Below are 16979 nucleotides of genomic sequence, written 5' to 3' on the forward strand. Positions count from 1 at the left end.
CTTATACCTTACCCCACACCCATGGAAAATCACAAGTTGTCGCCCTCCATTAATCACTTAACCTTCTAGTATTTTAACAGAGATACGAAATATTTACAACCCCACTTAACCATCTGGTGTTTTGACAAAGATAAGAAATGTTCATGACCCCGCATCCTGGGGTTACCCAAATACGCTGACACAAGGGTTAAGTTAGCTAAACATTCTAACCTAGGAGTTGCAAAAGACACAAGGGTCAGAGTAGGGTGATGGCAATTAGATTTCACTACATGTATGTAAGGTATACTAAACATTCAATGAGAGACATATAAAATTTATCCCACAACACTACACACTCAAACACAGAAAAAGCGTGAGGTGGACAGGAGTAAAGGAAGATTATGGGAACAAAAGCCAGGCGCACATGGTTGTGGTTGGCATGCTTCTGTCTCAGATTCTGTTATCATTCACAATGTACACAATCTCTCAACTTTTTCTGTGTTGGGGTTGTAAAAATACTATTAATAGTAATACTAAATTATTTGAACAGAATAAGAATGACTTATATACAAGGTAAACAGATGAGTCTTTGAATACCTTTTGAAAATCTCAAAACTAATGCATGGATAGTGTAAAGCTAGTTTAGAAAGCATCTTAACTGGAATATTGTAACAACCACTTTCACCTTTTCTTGTACCACTGCTGGAATAAGACAGTTCCCATAAATCTTGCCAGGCCAGTTGGGGCAGAACTTAACAGTAACTTACGTGATTTCCTTAACAGTGTCCCCGCCTTGATGCCAGAGTGCATGTGCAGTTGGCAGAATTTTCATTTCACTCTGAGAATGAAAATGAAAGCAAACACAAATAAGCACTGATCTTCCTGCCTTGACGTTTTTACAAGGTTAGTAATCATTTTTTAACATTTTGAACATTGGGTACATCTTTTCATAGTGGACATTTTAAGATTCTACTTGTATTGAATTGTGTCAATACATATTGCATGTATACTATCTATTTTATCGGTACCAATTTTCGTGCTTGACATGACAATTAAGTCTGTTTTTATTCTCATTCTAATTCAATTCAATTTCTTATATCTTGCACAGTCTATCTAGAAAGATGACAATGACAAAGTACAAGCTCCCTGCTTTTTGCCTCGTGCTCATAGGTATGTTTATATTTTACTGGTTCAGCTAAACTGCAATATGTAATCACTTACTTAGCGGTTCTTATCATGACACCATTGACTTACAGTACACAGTAATTTGAAACACAGCTTTTTTTTCCATCAAATTTTAAGTGCCATTACAGCAAGTGGCATGATGCGAAAAAATGAAGTGAAAGTGAAGTGAAATGAAGTGGTCATCTTTGACAGAGAGCTCTAACCTACATGTGTTGTCTCCAGTGTTGAGTGCCAGTGAAGCCATACAGTTTCCAGGTCTCCAATTAATATCTGGTAGGTAAAAAGCATAGAAAGTCCTAGTCAGTCACTGAATGAGCATCATGTTTAGTGTTTATTTTGCTAAATAATCCAAATGTTACTGTACACATGTATGTTCTTTGTAGATTGCATGGAAGCTAAATGTGGTGTACGGATGAAATCCTGCCTGAGAACTAATCAGGGGGAACTTACAGGCAAAGCCAAAGGTGTGTTCATTTTGAATATTTTGTTACATGGCCATGACGTATGTTTTGGAGTTCATTTTGGATTTTATGAATTGTAATTTTCAGTGCCATGAGTAATTGCAAAGACAGAGATTTCAAAGCAGTGCCATTGTCTAAGTGGAAAGTTGAATACACTACTCACAAAAAGTTAGGGATATCTGGCTTTTTGGTGAAATGTAATGTTTCAGTACAGAAAGTACTGAAATACTGAACTGTTGGCATGCACATTCAAAAGTTTAGAGAAGGTCAAGTTCACCTGTAAAGGTTATAGTGGATTTTAGGTCCATCCTGAAATTTAACCCGAAAGCCTAATCTCCCTGACTTTTTGTGAGTAGTGTATGTCACTTCTATGTTTTTTTTTGCTTGTGTTCCAGGCTGCATTGCCCGCGACTGTAAAAATGCCCTAAAACTCTGTGTGAAACAGATACCGAAGGATGCGTTTGCATATGCCAAAGTCATAGCAGAAACCGCTGAACAGTATGCTGGTTCGTGTCTATCTTCATTTAATTGGTGTTCGGACTGTTTAGGAAGTGTATGAGTGTGGGACCTGATACCATTTTGTTGGCACAGATGTTGGCCTAGACCTTTTCTCTGACTCCTACCTACAATGCTGGCCGAGGCCTGACACTCACAATGGAACTCAACTCACTGGTGAGAAAGTGGATGCTCAACTGAATATTTGCCACCACAATGTAAATTTTACAGTGCAACATCAGTCACTAGGAAGTTTTATGACAACTACTAAAAAGTTGCACACAGCATGACATTATCTATTACTGTATGTGTATGTAACAAGTGATTGGATTTGTGCATATCTGCCTTAGACTGTGTGATTGATGACCTCTTAGAGAAGATGGAGCCTTTAATTACTCTGTTTGGCTCTACACTGTTCAGTGATCCAGGTAAGCATGAACTTGATGTTATTATTATAAGGCACTCACACAAAGAATCAATATGTCATAATTGTACATAGCATATCAAGTGTCCAGTTTCATATCTTTAATATGCTATAGCTGTTTGTGCTGAAATATTAAATTCTGAATTGAATTCTACTGGAGGAATAAATCTATAATTTCTGTTCTGTCCTATAGCCTATATGGCATGCTGGTTTGTTCACATCGGGAGAATTTTTGTCACGCTTGCAACTGATACAAGTAACCATGACTATGCTGAACAAATGGGTGAGAATTGTTGAATTTAACAACTAAATGTGTGCAACTTCTTACTAAATAACTATTTATAACTTAAATAATGTTCTTTTTCCAACAGCACGGAACAATGCAATGGAAGCACAGAGGAATGCGTATGGTAGGCAAAATAACTAGTTTCAATGACTTGTATGTAGCCAATTTACTATTGCTTTCAACTGGTTAAAATATCAGAGTACATTCATCTTAAATAGACCTTGTAAATGCATATAAGCCATATTCAACTGTTTTTTCCTAATACATTTGTCTCTTCAAGTATACATGAAATGTTCGGCAATGAGAAACCCGGATGAAGACTGCATTAACATGTGGAATCGTATTTGGGGTAAATATATTATTCAAGTTCAAATATTCAGTAACTAGACAGTGGAAGGCACTAATAACCTACTTATTAAATTGACTTTGTCTTATAGGTACACCAGCATGGATGAAACGAAAAAGCAAAGGTATGTTCACTGAAGGTCTATATTTCAGTATTTTTACCCTACTAATGTTGCTTTAGCACCTGAGGGTTTCGGAGTGGACACTGACATTCATTCAACATTTCCTAATATCCACCAGATATCTTCGTTGGTTTTTTCAACAATGTCATATCTGCTTCAGTGAAATGCCAGAAGTCCTGAGAGGGAAAATCACTGGAAGCACTGTAGGAGTATGCCCTCTATCTTCCCTTTATCACACACTCTCTCTCATTCTCACACACACAAACAGGCTTTATGAATAAATTATAAAACTGGTAGCTTTCAGCATTCATATTTTAATTGGGTAAAGGGCTGCGCAATTAATTTTCAATAAATTTCAGTTTCAACGTCAATTATGACTTTCAATGATTATGAAAAGTTACCTCTTTGCTTTTCAGTAATGTTTATATAAATAAATAATGTTATATAAATAGTCTTTAAATAATGTATAGTCTTTTTAACGTTTCTCCTCCTTATCCTTCCACCAGACCTCCTGGTATCAGTTTCAAAGTGCCACATGTATAGGCTATATGACTAATTTAAACTGTTAACAAATATGGTGATGCCCAGCAAAAAAACTTTCTTACATTTTTGTGGGGTTTCCAACCCAGATCCAGCCAGATAGTGGGAATGGCAGGTGTATTAATCTGTCATAATCTTACATAGCATTACCAATTAATTTGAAAGTGTTATAAGAACTCGTTACCTTGAAAAATGGTTCAAAATGTGCGTATGTTAAAAGAATGTACGTAATGTGCTTTAAACAGGCATGCATACCTGCACTCTCTTTCTCCCACAAACACACACAAACAGATATTTGAACGGCACTGTCAATAGTTGCCATAAATAAGGCTTTGCTATGTACGTACTGTATATTTATTATGAATATACTCTTTTTATTTGTGAGATATAATCAACTGTGATTAAATGTACCTGTGTCTATTTGATTTATTTGTATGTTTTTATTTCATTTTCCTGTTTAAAGACATACACTACACACTCAAACACAGAAAAAGCGTGAGGTGGACAGGAGTAAAGGAAGGTTATGGGAACCAAAATAACCAAACAGAAAAAAAGACATTAACTACAATTCAGCAACAAACAAACAGATAAACACATACATACAAACATACATCATACATACAAACATACATGGATATATAAAGCTAATTTATAAAGCATCTTAACTGGAATATAGTAATTGTAGTAGCAATTGTAATTTTAGCAGTAGTAACCACAATAATAATAATAATTGGAACAGTAATATAATAATTAAAAAGCGGAATGATTAAACCCCTTTATAAGTCCATGTTCCTTGCCAGTTCAGACACTCTGCTGTTGTACCCCCATACACTTCATTCTCTGAAGTTATCCTCTCCGTCCAGTTCCACTGGGGTTAAGTTGTTGGGTCGAAGAGCAGTGGAGATACCATGATGATGTTGGAAAGCCGAGAGGGAAGGTCAACAGAGGTGTTTCTGGTGAGGACGTGAGGGAGGATAGAAACATCTGTAACTCAGTAGTGTCAAAGTCAGTTTTCTCAGTTATATAATACTGCTTTAGGTCAATTCTCCTTGGTCCATCTCTTTGAGATCCACTGGTAGTCCATTAATAAGGTCATTCATGGCCTTTTCTGACTTAAAACTAAAGTGTGAATTTCTCTCTTCCCTCCCTCCCAAGTAATTATAAACACGTCTCAAAGCTGTGCAATGGGCTAGCTGGGATCGGGGAATCAGCGGATTTTCTTGCATCTTTCGGGGTGAGAAAGACGTCACTCTCGGCGGCATTGTTGTTGCAGTTGAGGGTCACGGGGAGGCTCTGCTGTCGGTAGGGGCGGGTTGGGGGGCGGGAGCGGGGTGGGCGTTGGGGGACCTGGGAAGGCGGGGCTCCGTGACGCAGAGCCAGGCGCACATGGTTGTGGTTGGCGCGCTCCGACTCGTCGTCGATGTCCGTCTCGTCAATCAAAGGGATGCTGTTCACCGAGTCGTTGATGATAAACTCAGGGTGCGCCATGAAGTCGTGGATGGAGTTCCTGGACTCTGGCTTCTCGATGCCGTCATAGAGAGAGCTACGGAAGGCATTCACCACCCGGATCTAAAGAACAATGCAAAGGTGGGAGGTGGGGACACAATAAAAAAAAAGGGGACGGGAGTACAAGATGGGGGTGTTGTGAAGAAACAGAAAAGCAGAGGGCAATTTAGTTTCTCAAGGAGTGGCGAAGGACAACCCATTCTGGTTTTACCTGAGAGAGTGGGGAGATCGTGACGGTTGGACAATGCCACTCTCCGTCTCTAGTGCAGGGCAATTTGAGGAGTAAAAGAACTTCAGAATCCAATATTTATCCTATTCAGTCTTGGGAGATGCAGGCCTGATACAATACAGGTTGCTTTGGCTTTCATTTGCAAGGCACACTCTCCCTCATGCAGCTTTAAAATGCTTCTCAACCAAGGAGTGCTTCTGGATGTAATTACGTAAAAACATGGAAACAAACCGAATGATATAAAAATCAGAACCAAAAAATAAATTTAAAACAAAATTGTTAAACCAACTTTTGCTGTTGTCAGTTCACAGTTGGACAATAAAATGGGTGGTTTATGAGCAAATAAAAATCAACAATAACGATGGAAAATTTAATTTAAACATTTACATAAAACACATTCACTCCTATCACCACGCCCTCCTCACTCACAAACACACACACACACAGAGACGCTGACACAAGAAACAATACAGTGATAAATTGTGGTGACTGACAATGCTATGCTATTTTTTTGTATACAACATTGTATATAAATGCATCTTTTTGGCATGATCTGTAATATCAGTAAACAGATAGGCTCCGAATCAAATATGATGATTTGTATTCCAGTGGCAAAAGAAATACAGGAGGGAGAAACATGCACAATCATGAATGAGGCACCCATCTTAAAATGCAGGTATTCATTTATGGGATGCAATAGCACACAAAGCAAACAAATAAATACAAGCAAAAATGCACATATTAAGGCAAAGTGCAACAATCTGCCAAGCAAAGCAAGCATACTACCGGTATAATGCAGAGCAAACATAATCAACGGAAAGCTTTAACAAGTCAATCAATATCTATTAACAACCTAACTTAGCCTGCAGAGTAAGGTATTATGGAGATTTATTGTGTTTAGAAGCTGTAAAAAGAAATGTGTCTGCAGTAATTATCATAGTATTCCTCCTGTAAAAGAGCCACTAGAGCCAGTGGTTTCATCATCTGTCCCACTAATCCACAACCATACCTGAGGCTGTATAGATAAACCAATGTGTTTTGTGCATGTTGTTCACAGTGGAACAGTATATAAGTACTGCTTATTTTTATGGGGGCATACTTGATAAAGGTCACCAAGTACCAAGTGAGTAACCAAGTACATTACATTTGGAATAGTCTACACTGCCCCTGCAGATATATAGAGACTAGTTTTATTGCCAATGGTCTTGGGAGGATTACTACTGTGGGGTAGGCCAGACGGCTAAATAGGGTAAAGATTTCCTGAAAACTAGGCTGGTCTAAAAACTCTAATGGACAGAAACCATCATAAGAAAGTGATGAGACATTACACTCCCTGTTGGTGATACCCACTGGCTTTTGTCTGGGTTCAAGGCAACATTTGCATGCAACGCTTTGATCAATATTTTATCAAAAAACAAAAAATATTTAAAAGGTGGATCTTGAGTTTTCATTGTGAGGAGCTCCACTCTTGAGCAGGTCATTATTATACGGCTGCTGGCCACAAACCACCAGTATGCCCGGCGGTGGCCACAGAGTAATGGCAGGGTGTGACACAAGATGATTCATCCAAATCCATGTTTCTGACAGATGGTACGGTGCATATTTGGAGTGCGTCCAGGGATGACTGCAGCCCAGAACACGTGGTGCCACCAGCAATTTTGTCCCCCCTCTTTTTTTCTGTGATGCTGCCCAATCACATATAGTTTTGTTTTTCTCAGCACCAACAGTCTTTTTTTTCCCTTTTTTTTTGTTTACGTCTAAAAAAATGGCAAAATTGCACAAGGGATATCAGCCAAAGTCAGCCATGCTCAAATTACTCATGAGGAAAACCAAGATCTTATGAGCACTGTGTGCTATGCAGGCAGATAAACATCTGAGTGAGTTACTGGGTGGAAAGCCCATCATTGGGCTTTGCGTACATAATGTTATAAGGAAGTCTGATGGTCCCGGTGATATATATTTATGTTGCAGTGAAGCAGATTAATAAATGGTGTGCTTTTTGACATGCATACAGTGCTGCTACATTCTTTTGCAAAGTTGCTTGCAGCGGTGCATGTGCAACAAAATTCTCCAAGCAATGGACAGGAAGCAACACAACTGCCTGACTAAAATCTTCCAGAAGAAATTGACTTAAAAAAGAACACAGAGAAACGGTTTGAAGCACCTAGGTGGATTTGTTTTTCCAAGAAGCCAGGTTGTGAACATTCATTAAGAGAACACTGGTAATAAAGTAGCCTCCTAATGTTTTCCTCAACACTTTGGATAGCACATTGTAAACTTTCGAGTATAAGGCCCACAGCTGTCAAACTGCACAAAATGTATGGAAATGCAAAATGTATGCTCTTTTGCACAGAGGACAAGAGCATTTTTAATTTTGTTCTTTCACAATGCTGTTGTAGGAGCTTTATGGAAAACATAAAGTCAAACAAAGAATTATGTACATCAAAAGAGTCTTAGATCCTTAGAGTCTTAGATGACTAAGACCCTACCATCTTCCTTGCCTGCTGAGTGCTGAGGCTGAATGCCATTTTATTTAGAGATGTTTAAATAAATGGAGGCTTTTCTGCAACATTGCTGGCTACTGTTTTTACTCTCAAGGGCAAAGCAATCAGAAATACTAAGTTTGCTTGACATTATATCATTTTGGATTACAGTATATTGTAAAAGGGAAAAACAAAATAAATCAAAACCAAAAAACACTGTCTGTCCCAAATGATCACACTACTCTAAATCACTATGGGGTATACCATGGGTGTAATATTTAAATTCAGATCAAAACTACATTTAGCATTTGTCCATTGACTGTTTTATGTGTTTTGTAAGCAAATTACATGATACATATGACAGGTTCTACCTGGCATTACATGTATTTGGCTTTGGATGACAGACAAGCACAGAAATGATGGGGACAGAGAACAAGCAGACAGACAGTGAGGAGGATAAGAGAGAGAGAGAGAGAAAGAGAGAGAGAGAGGGGGAGAGAGAGGGCGGGGGACAGAGAGAAACAAATATACTGCTATATTTGTCCCAGTTTTAGTGTGACAAGACAATTTACTGAACTGACAACCTCACGCATATCAAATGGAGATGAAAAAGAAGAGTGGGTCTATATTTTATAAGGAACTAAATCACTTGAATTATTCTAATGTCTGCGGATGGTGGTATTAAAACATAATAAAATAAAAAAAGAGAATGATAATTAGTGGATTAGAGGAGTATGTGTCTCGGTTTAAGGTTAGGAATATCTGGCTTAATAATTCTACACAACTTAAGATGCAGATAGATGGGTAAATGTAAGCACGTCTATCCTGTGTACATTTACCTTGACATACAGGACAGGTACACTGAGATGCAAAAGCCTGCTGTGTTTACCTGTATTGAGGAGCTCCATGTGTTGGCTTTCAAAAGATCACCTTTCAAACAGCATCCCAACGCTAAAATGCACACATGCAGCTGCAGAACAGGCCTTTGCATGGCAATGCACACTCTGTATGTCCATTTAACATGACCTTCTACGGATCTCATTGTTATCTTAAATACAATTATGTTCATGTATTTCCAGAGTTGTGTAAGTTGGAAAGTTCATTTCTAATTTTTCGACTCTTCCTGTTTCTCCTCTTTATCACGGCAGCACACGGACCAGGACAAGCGATAAAGAAAAGAAACACAACATTCAGTAGCTCCAACTAAATCCAATTAGTCAAAAATAACTAACAAGTAAGAAAGGAAACAGGATTCAACAGCGTGGCAGAGTAACACTGATGTGCCCCTATGTGACACTCAGAACCTACAAAGAGAAAGAAAAAGAGGAGGGGAAAGAGAAAGAGGCAAGAAAGAGAAACAAAACAAGCTCACAAAGGACAGATAATCAGAGGAAAAACACAGCACATCATAAAACAAATAAGAATGACTTGAGTTTGAACAGGACACTCGTAATACAACACGAGACACACTGGAAGCTTCTTTGTGGAAGTCCAGGCGTTCCTGGAGAGGGATGGAAAAGAATTAGTGTTGATGCAACACAATGCTCATGGCCTTATACTCGAAGGTTTACTACGACTCTACAATGAAAAAAGAAATAAAAGGACTACATCTCAAATTTCTTTGTCCATTTTTAACATCTGTTTTTGTTGTGTTCTGTTTTGTTTGAATGACTGCAACATCCCTTTCTCAAACAGAGAAAGTGGAACTTGCTCAGTTTTGAAAGAAACTTTTGCCTTCTGAAAATGACTCGTGGGAATCGACAAACTTGACTGAATGGATTGTGCCTTTCAGAATGATCAATGTCTTTTTTGTTTTATGACGAATATCTCAGGACCGTCAGAAATCAACTGAATAAACGAGGAGCAAGGCACCAAGAGGAGCAAAGCGAGCCAAATCACAGGCAGCACCAAAGCCCAACGAAGCAGCAAGACAAAGAAATAGCTTCAGATTAACATGAGGTAGTGAACGGGGAGGAGGAAGAGGAGGAGGAGGAGGAGGAGGAGGAGGAGGAGGAGGGGGAGGATGCAAAAAAGAGCGCCGAACAGCCAACGGAAACATGAAGCTCAAACTAGAAAAAAGGAAAAGGAAACTGGGATGGAAAGACAAAAACGAGGATGACACAGGCACCTGGTGTGAATCCACTTCCTCGGACAGTATCTAGATGCATGTTGGTGGACTCTGTGTGTGTATGTGAGTGTGTGTGCGTGTATGTTAGTGTGTGTGTGTGTGTGTGTGTGCGTATGTGAGTGTGTGTATGTATGTGTGTGTGTATGTGAGTGTGTGTGTGCGATGAAGTAGGAAATTAATTTACGTACATGTGTGGGTATGAGTACTGTATATAGATATAGATGTATCTATATGTGTGTGCACACACATGCATGCCTAGTTGTACATATACTGCACCTAATATGTCCTTAATGTCCGACTCTAACTGAACGGTTAAGTGTGCTATTTGTGCTATACGTTTAGGGCGCCATTTAATGCAAAGTTGGAACTCACTCCCTGGGGCACCCGTGGCATTGGCAGTGGAGAGAACTACGTGAGTGGGGGTAGAAATATTGGTTACTTCGTGGAGCTGGCTGAGCACAGAGGACCGGCGGCGCACAGCCCCCTGAAAGGAACCACTTCTCTTGAAGGTACTCACTACCTCCATCTGCAGGAGAGAGAGAGAGAGGAACATCACACACACACACACACACACATACCGTAATGAGTCTCAATACGTGGGAGAGGAAACAGGGCTGCTCAGTAGTCAAGTTCACCCACAATTACAAACATGGATCATGTGTTAAGTAGTGCTAAACAATCTGTATTTTTGGTCTACTTATTGTAGTGGATATCTGCGGTTCAGTGGAAATCCATTGTTTATATAGGCTGGGCATTCTTAAATATAAGCAGCAGCATACTTCACCATTTAGCATGGCACACAAAGCCATAGTGATTTGTATCTATTCGCTAGCAGGCATTTAAAGCCTTCAGATTCATATCTATAAACTCCAGTATATTTTATCGTATAGCAGACATATAAAGTTTTAGTGATTCGTATCTACTGCTTTATCAGTGTCTGGTTTCTGTAGCACTACTGTCAAATTTGTTTACCAGTCGTCCATTTTGGAGACCTTAAATACACATCTATGGAAGCAGCTTCTCCTCCACAGGCAAAGTGCCTTGGGTTGATGTCAGTGAAACATAACAAGGTCGATATCTGTGAGGTCAGTATGACAATGGCATGACGGTGGAAGGGGTGTGTGGTGGTGGTGATTTTTTTAAGGCATACTGAAATAAATACAATGACTGGGGAGATGTAATGGTGGCACATAGAATGGTGGGCGAAAGGGGATTGGATGTGGTAGGATTTTAAATGTAGAAAAGAACTGGTTAAGATTTCATATCAGACATTACTATAATTATTTTGTATCAAATAACAAAATATATTTTGCTATAAGGCATACTAGGGATAGGTTAGCATTGGACTTGGATTCGGCAGTCGGTACAAAATCAATACTGTCAAACAAAACATTGGTTGAAAAATAAGCACAACCTTGTGCTCAGTACATTCAGAGCTTTTTCTTCCTGTGGGGAAAAAAGTCAGTTAAAAAAAAAAGACAACTCTGCTGAAATGGCAGATAAAACATTAGAAACTATAAACTCTACCTGAGTCTGAATTCGGTTGAGTCCTCGGAACCAGAGAATCTGTCCACGGCGAAGCTCGCGTTCAGCGTGGTCGATCTCCTCCTCATCCTCTGCCATATCTTCGTCCATGATCTCATCGCGGCCCGTCCCATGGCCGGCCTCCTTCAGGAACTTTAGCTGACTGGTGGGCACCGTGGCAATGACCTGTGACCCCAATACATTCCAGCTCGGTTAAAACGACACCACAACGCATGAGCTCATGGAGGCACATAAACAGCTTATGGAGAGTAACTTAAGGGGATAGGCCTATAGTACTTATGAAGGCAAAGGTCTTGGTCAAATGTGCATGTTGTTAAGTCTCCAAGACCAGATGGTTAATGAACCTTGGAGGACACGTCGGTGAAATAACACTGGCAAATAACCTGAGGCCAGAGGTTTTAACTATGTCAGGGTATATTACACCTGAAGAGGACAGGTTAAAATGGATCGAAAGTAGCTACCACAGGACAACCCAATCCATTTCTGGAAGATTCACCATCTCATAGAGCTTAGTTGCCACTCTGATGAAGTTCATGCAACCTTTATACTAAAACATGTTGGAGTTAGTTAAGTTACTGAGCACAGTTGCAGCTAAACACAAGACCAGGGTGGGAATCCAGGTCCCACCACCCTGTACTGTCACACTCTATCTCTCTGTATCTACTGTGTATCTATATATCTATTCTCCAACTGTTCTCTTGCAGAGCTGCAAGCAGGCGTGTGGCTGGGTGGGTGTTTATGTGTCTGACAGGTGGACTGGGCTCCAGAGAGTGAACATTAGCAGCAGCAGCACCTGTCCCCAGAGCAGCTCCCCGAGTCCCACGAACAGGCACCACAGCCACTGCTCCACATTCAGGGGAGCACAGCTGAATGGCTTCCCTCCCCACTGCACGATTACGATCTGAGAGGAGGGAAATGAGAAAGGCACAACAGCAGCTATTAAAGTGAGACAGCAGGATATAAGGATTTATTGTCAGTAATAACATCTTGTTAAAGGTAGATCTCTAGAAAATGTCACCCTACAATTATTTACTGGTTTACTATATTTGATTTACATTACATTTGATGATGATTTACATTTCAGCATTTTAAATCTTTTTTATAAATTATGATTATTTTACTCTCAACACAACCCATGTTGGAAAGGTCTGTAAAATATTTTATGTTAGAATATTCATGTTAGTCAACTTTATAGTATACATAATAATGGACCCTCTCATAGACAATAGAGACAACAGATTTATCATTCAAGAGTTGTTCCTTTATGTTTTTACAGATCTATTTTCTAAATGGGAACTAGTAACTTTCTAGAGTTAGATACAGATTAGCAACACATAGGACATTTTATGTCAGACGAAGTTGCACACTGACAGGAACAGCTGAGACTCACCTGTATTCCAAACGTTCCAAACACTATGCTGCAGAATATGGGGTTGGAGAACATGCCGTCAAACACGTTCCTCTCACCGTGGATCTTGCGGGCGTTGATCTCATTGAAGAGCTGCATGAGGACGAAGGTGTTGAAGATGATGGTGTAGTGCTCAGAGGGGGGAGAGTGCAGGGGAGCATTACGCCCGCAGTCAATGTTGAAAATCTTCTCCCCTGAAATGGAAAAGGAGTCAGGGAAAACGGAGTATGATCAGAGTGAACCATTGATTTTAGAAACAAGAATGACAGACAGGCAGACAGACAGGCATGTATTCTACCAGTTCTACTCAGCAGACTCATCGATAGAGTTCACAATACCACACCATGAATCAACACATATGCATGTGCATGTGTGATATATGGATATATACTGTATAGTACTGTACTGTACTAGATGCAAGACTTCTTTCTGCCAGTCTGCTCTCTCTGTAAAGGGGGCCAAACTTTGGAACTCTCTACCCACTGAGCTAAAGTTAGAAACTAACAGAAAAGCTTTTACCAAGGACTCAAACAATGGCTAAAGTCTAAACAACAGTGCTCACATGAATAGTCCCTTAACCGGCTGACTGCTTGCTCAGATTGCCTTTGCTCTGTACCTTATTTATGTTCCTTACATTGAAAATTGCTTGTATTTCTTTGATCTCTTTTTTCCTTTCTGTTTTTTTTTTCTATCTTTGTCTGGTTTTTCCTTTTTTCTTTCTTGATATTTTAATTGCTCTATCTTTTCAATCTATGGACAAGTGTTGCGAATTAGCACCTGTGCTAAAACACTCAAACAATGCATCTGGTTTGTCCAATGTAATTGCTATATCCATATCAAATAAACATTCATAATAATAATAACAGTTGCATTAACATCATGACGTGCTTAATATAAAAATCAGTTGAGAGACAAGAAGGCTGCTTTCTGACTGTTTGAGTGGAATGTTGGAGTGTATGTTTGTCTGAGGTGAACCGCAAGCCTTGATCACAACAGGCCAGCATTTATGCTCTGTCACATCCTGCCACCCTACAGACAGACCAACCAATTGGTCCACCAATGCCCTGGCCCACCACCCCTTGCCACAGTGACGTACCGGCAAAGAGCAGGGTGAAGATGATAATGAGCTGGTAAATGGCGTGGCCCAGGATGTTCTTCATCATGGTCAGGGAGATGAGCGGGTTGTTGCGGCCGTAGGGCTTCCGCAGCAGCAGGGACTCGGTGGGCGGCTCAGTGGCCAGAGCCAGGGAGGCGAAGGTGTCCATGATCAGGTTCACCCACAGCATCTGCACCGCCTTCAGAGGAGAGTCCTGAGAGAGGGAGGGACGGAGGGAGAAAGAACGAGAGAGACAAAAACAAGAGAGTGACTGTTCAATAATGGCACCTTAAACTGTTATCTACATAATAAATGGAAATAATGCACCCAGTGCATCTGTAATGCCTAATGCCCAGCTGTGTGAGGAATGAGAGGAGGACAGTGAGTGGGAAGTGTGTGTGTGTGTGTGTGTGTGTGTGTGTGTGTGTGTGTGTGTGTGTGTGCGCATGTGCATGTATGAGTGTGTATGTCTGTTTGTGGGGGACCCGGCATGAGACACCTGCTGAGCAAATGAAATGGCTTTATTTATTCATAGACATAAGAGCGGCACAAACACACTACATTAGTTCAAGTGGCAGGTCCTCATCCAAGCAGAGAGTGACAGAGAGCGAGAAGAAAGATAGACAGGGAGAAAAGGTAGCAAAGGTGAAATGAGCCTACCTTAATGAGAGGCATCACTGAACAGGTACCTACTTCATAATAATAATAATGGCAACAAACAATAAATAATAACTTCATACCAGCTTTTAGTGTGAGAGCTGGCAAAAGACACCGTGATATAGAGTCATTTGGCAGCAGGTTTTATTACTTCATTACTTGTAGTGCAGTGAAAGGCATTTATATCACCTCTACCTGTCTGCTGTGGTAATTTGGCCCATTACTTTGGTGTTGCTGCTAGCACCACACTGAGACAAGGCTGGGTGAGTTGTAGCTCTGGCAACACATAATGTTCTGAACCAATGCTGCCTGTGGATCATTTTAACAACCCACAGTTTGGAGTTGTGTGGTGGTGTTTTTGAAAAGCAAACTTACTGACTTCACTCAAGTCAAGGTTATTAGGTTTTGGGTTATCCTCTTATTGTCATTGAGTCAGGCACAATTTCAAGCTTCGTTTGCCAGGTACTCCAATTTGCAAAACTAAATATCCATAGAAAATACCTTTAGTACTTGTCTAAGTATTAGGGGCTACTGGGTCTGTCTCCAAACAGCATTGTTGTGTCCTCGTTAAATGATACGGTAGTGCGCAGACTTCGGTCATTTGTCTCTTTCCTACTGATGTACCTGTGTGATGCAAGCTCCGGTGAAAGCGACAATGACGGCCACAACGTTGACGGTGAGCTGGAACTGCAGGAATTTGGAGATGCTGTCGTAGACGTTGCGGCCCCACATCACGGCCTTCACAATGCTGGAGAAGTTATCGTCAGTCAGAATGATGTCCGAGGCCTCTTTGGCCACATCAGTGCCAGCGATGCCCTATAAAATGGAACAGCGTGAAGACAAGGTGAGTTTTAGGAACGCGTCCCAGAGGTCTTGCAGAGTAACTGTTTTGATTTAGCAGATTCCAAGACAAAAGCTTCACATGGAACAGCAGACTGCCTTTTAGCAAACACTTTTAATAGAATGCAGAGTATGTCTACATGTTTTATTGTTAGTGCTCCCTGAGAATCAAACCCATTAGCTTAGTAATGTTACACTGCATACCATTAAGAGCTAGACCTCCTGAATGCAAAACAAAAATATTCATTACAATATGGGTCTATAAATAAACACCAGAGAGCCTCTCTTTCTTCTCTCTCTCTCTCTCTCTCTCTCGCTCTCTTTCTGTAAGGCCCCTTTAAACCAGCAGTATGTAATGGCGCTCAGTCAGAGGGTTCAATTTACCATGGCGAAGCCAACATCAGCCTTCTTAAGTGCAGGCCCATCATTGGTCCCATCTCCTGTTACAGCAACAACCTGGCGTTGTTCACATACAGTGCTGTCTATGATGCCTGCAGAAACAAAACATACTCCTGTAAACACTAATCAAGTGTAAACCATTTGAACATATACAAATAATGGAGTAATACACTGCCCTCTGAACTAACTACGTTTAATGTATCAGCAAATTACTGCTAAAACATGAATTAAATAGGATATTCATTGTATCCATATATCCATATATATATATATGCTATATTTCAAAAACCTTTTGGAATGTTGACCCACCTTTGACCAGTGTGTGTTTGTCTGTTGGAGAGGATCGGGCCAATACACGCAGTTTGGGCCAAATCTTGTCAATTCTCTCCTGTTCAATCTGTTAAACATTTAGACAGAGCATCCTGATCAGCCACACAATACCACATTCGGAGCTTTGAAGCCTTAATGATGACATGTAAGTGTAAGTGTCAAAAAAGCCACTGCGTTTCATTTCATTCATATTCCCCTATGAACCTGGTGTGTGGCCTCATCTTCTACAGCCAAGCTAAAGTGGCCTGAACTGCATTATATGCGTACCTCTCCTTTCTCGTTTCTGATTCGGCGATTGAAGTCTTTGCCCTCCAGGCAGATGAAGTCGTCTCCGGGTTGGATGATGCCACACTTGGCAGCGATGGCGCGCGCTGTGTTGATGTTGTCTCCTGTCACCATGCGCACTGTGATGCCTGCCCTCTGGCACCTCACGATAGCATCAGGCACCTGTGGGACAGAGCGGAGGAGAGAGGCACAGAGGGATCAATATCATCAATACACACTGGCCACTGAGTTCACCC

The 16979-nt window shown here is 40.5% G+C and overlaps 2 protein-coding genes across 9 annotated transcripts in view; one reads left to right on the forward strand and one right to left on the reverse strand.

The window, feature by feature from the left end:
• Positions 1-799: 799 nt before the first annotated feature.
• LOC125293494 lies at positions 800-3878 on the forward strand. 3 transcript variants are annotated; one of them, XM_048241428.1, is made up of 12 exons: positions 800-882; positions 1088-1149; positions 1282-1437; positions 1548-1628; positions 2021-2131; positions 2217-2297; positions 2471-2548; positions 2738-2827; positions 2916-2954; positions 3111-3179; positions 3268-3300; positions 3416-3878. In XM_048241428.1, exons 3-12 carry the CDS (start codon positions 1335-1337, stop codon positions 3475-3477), a joined length of 747 nt encoding a protein of 248 aa, XP_048097385.1. In that variant the 5' UTR covers positions 800-882; positions 1088-1149; positions 1282-1334; the 3' UTR covers positions 3478-3878. The 3 variants fall into 3 exon arrangements, with proteins under 3 accessions (XP_048097385.1, XP_048097387.1, XP_048097386.1); XM_048241430.1 differs by having other exon boundaries at positions 1387-1437; XM_048241429.1 differs by having other exon boundaries at positions 811-1149; positions 1387-1437.
• Positions 3879-4257: 379 nt separating this feature from the next.
• The window catches only part of LOC125293490 (plasma membrane calcium-transporting ATPase 3-like), a 29841-nt gene continuing 17119 nt past the window's right edge, over positions 4258-16979 (reverse strand). For 3 of the 6 annotated variants that reach the window (XM_048241420.1, XM_048241419.1, XM_048241421.1), the window contains 9 exons: positions 16726-16905; positions 16438-16525; positions 16114-16220; positions 15514-15705; positions 14233-14446; positions 13119-13330; positions 12522-12629; positions 11711-11893; positions 4258-5406 (listed from right to left, as the gene is read on the reverse strand). In XM_048241420.1, the coding sequence (XP_048097377.1) occupies positions 4996-5406; positions 11711-11893; positions 12522-12629; positions 13119-13330; positions 14233-14446; positions 15514-15705; positions 16114-16220; positions 16438-16525; positions 16726-16905 (1695 nt within the window). In that variant the 3' untranslated portion in view covers positions 4258-4995. Of the gene's footprint in view, positions 5407-10555; positions 10710-11710; positions 11894-12521; positions 12630-13118; positions 13331-14232; positions 14447-15513; positions 15706-16113; positions 16221-16437; positions 16526-16725; positions 16906-16979 lie in introns of all 6 variants that reach the window. The other 3 variants (XM_048241422.1, XM_048241423.1, XM_048241424.1) reach the window with 2 other exon arrangements.

The sequence above is a fragment of the Alosa alosa genome, chromosome 4, assembly GCF_017589495.1.
Source record: "Alosa alosa isolate M-15738 ecotype Scorff River chromosome 4, AALO_Geno_1.1, whole genome shotgun sequence".
NCBI lineage: Eukaryota > Metazoa > Chordata > Actinopteri > Clupeiformes > Clupeidae > Alosa > Alosa alosa.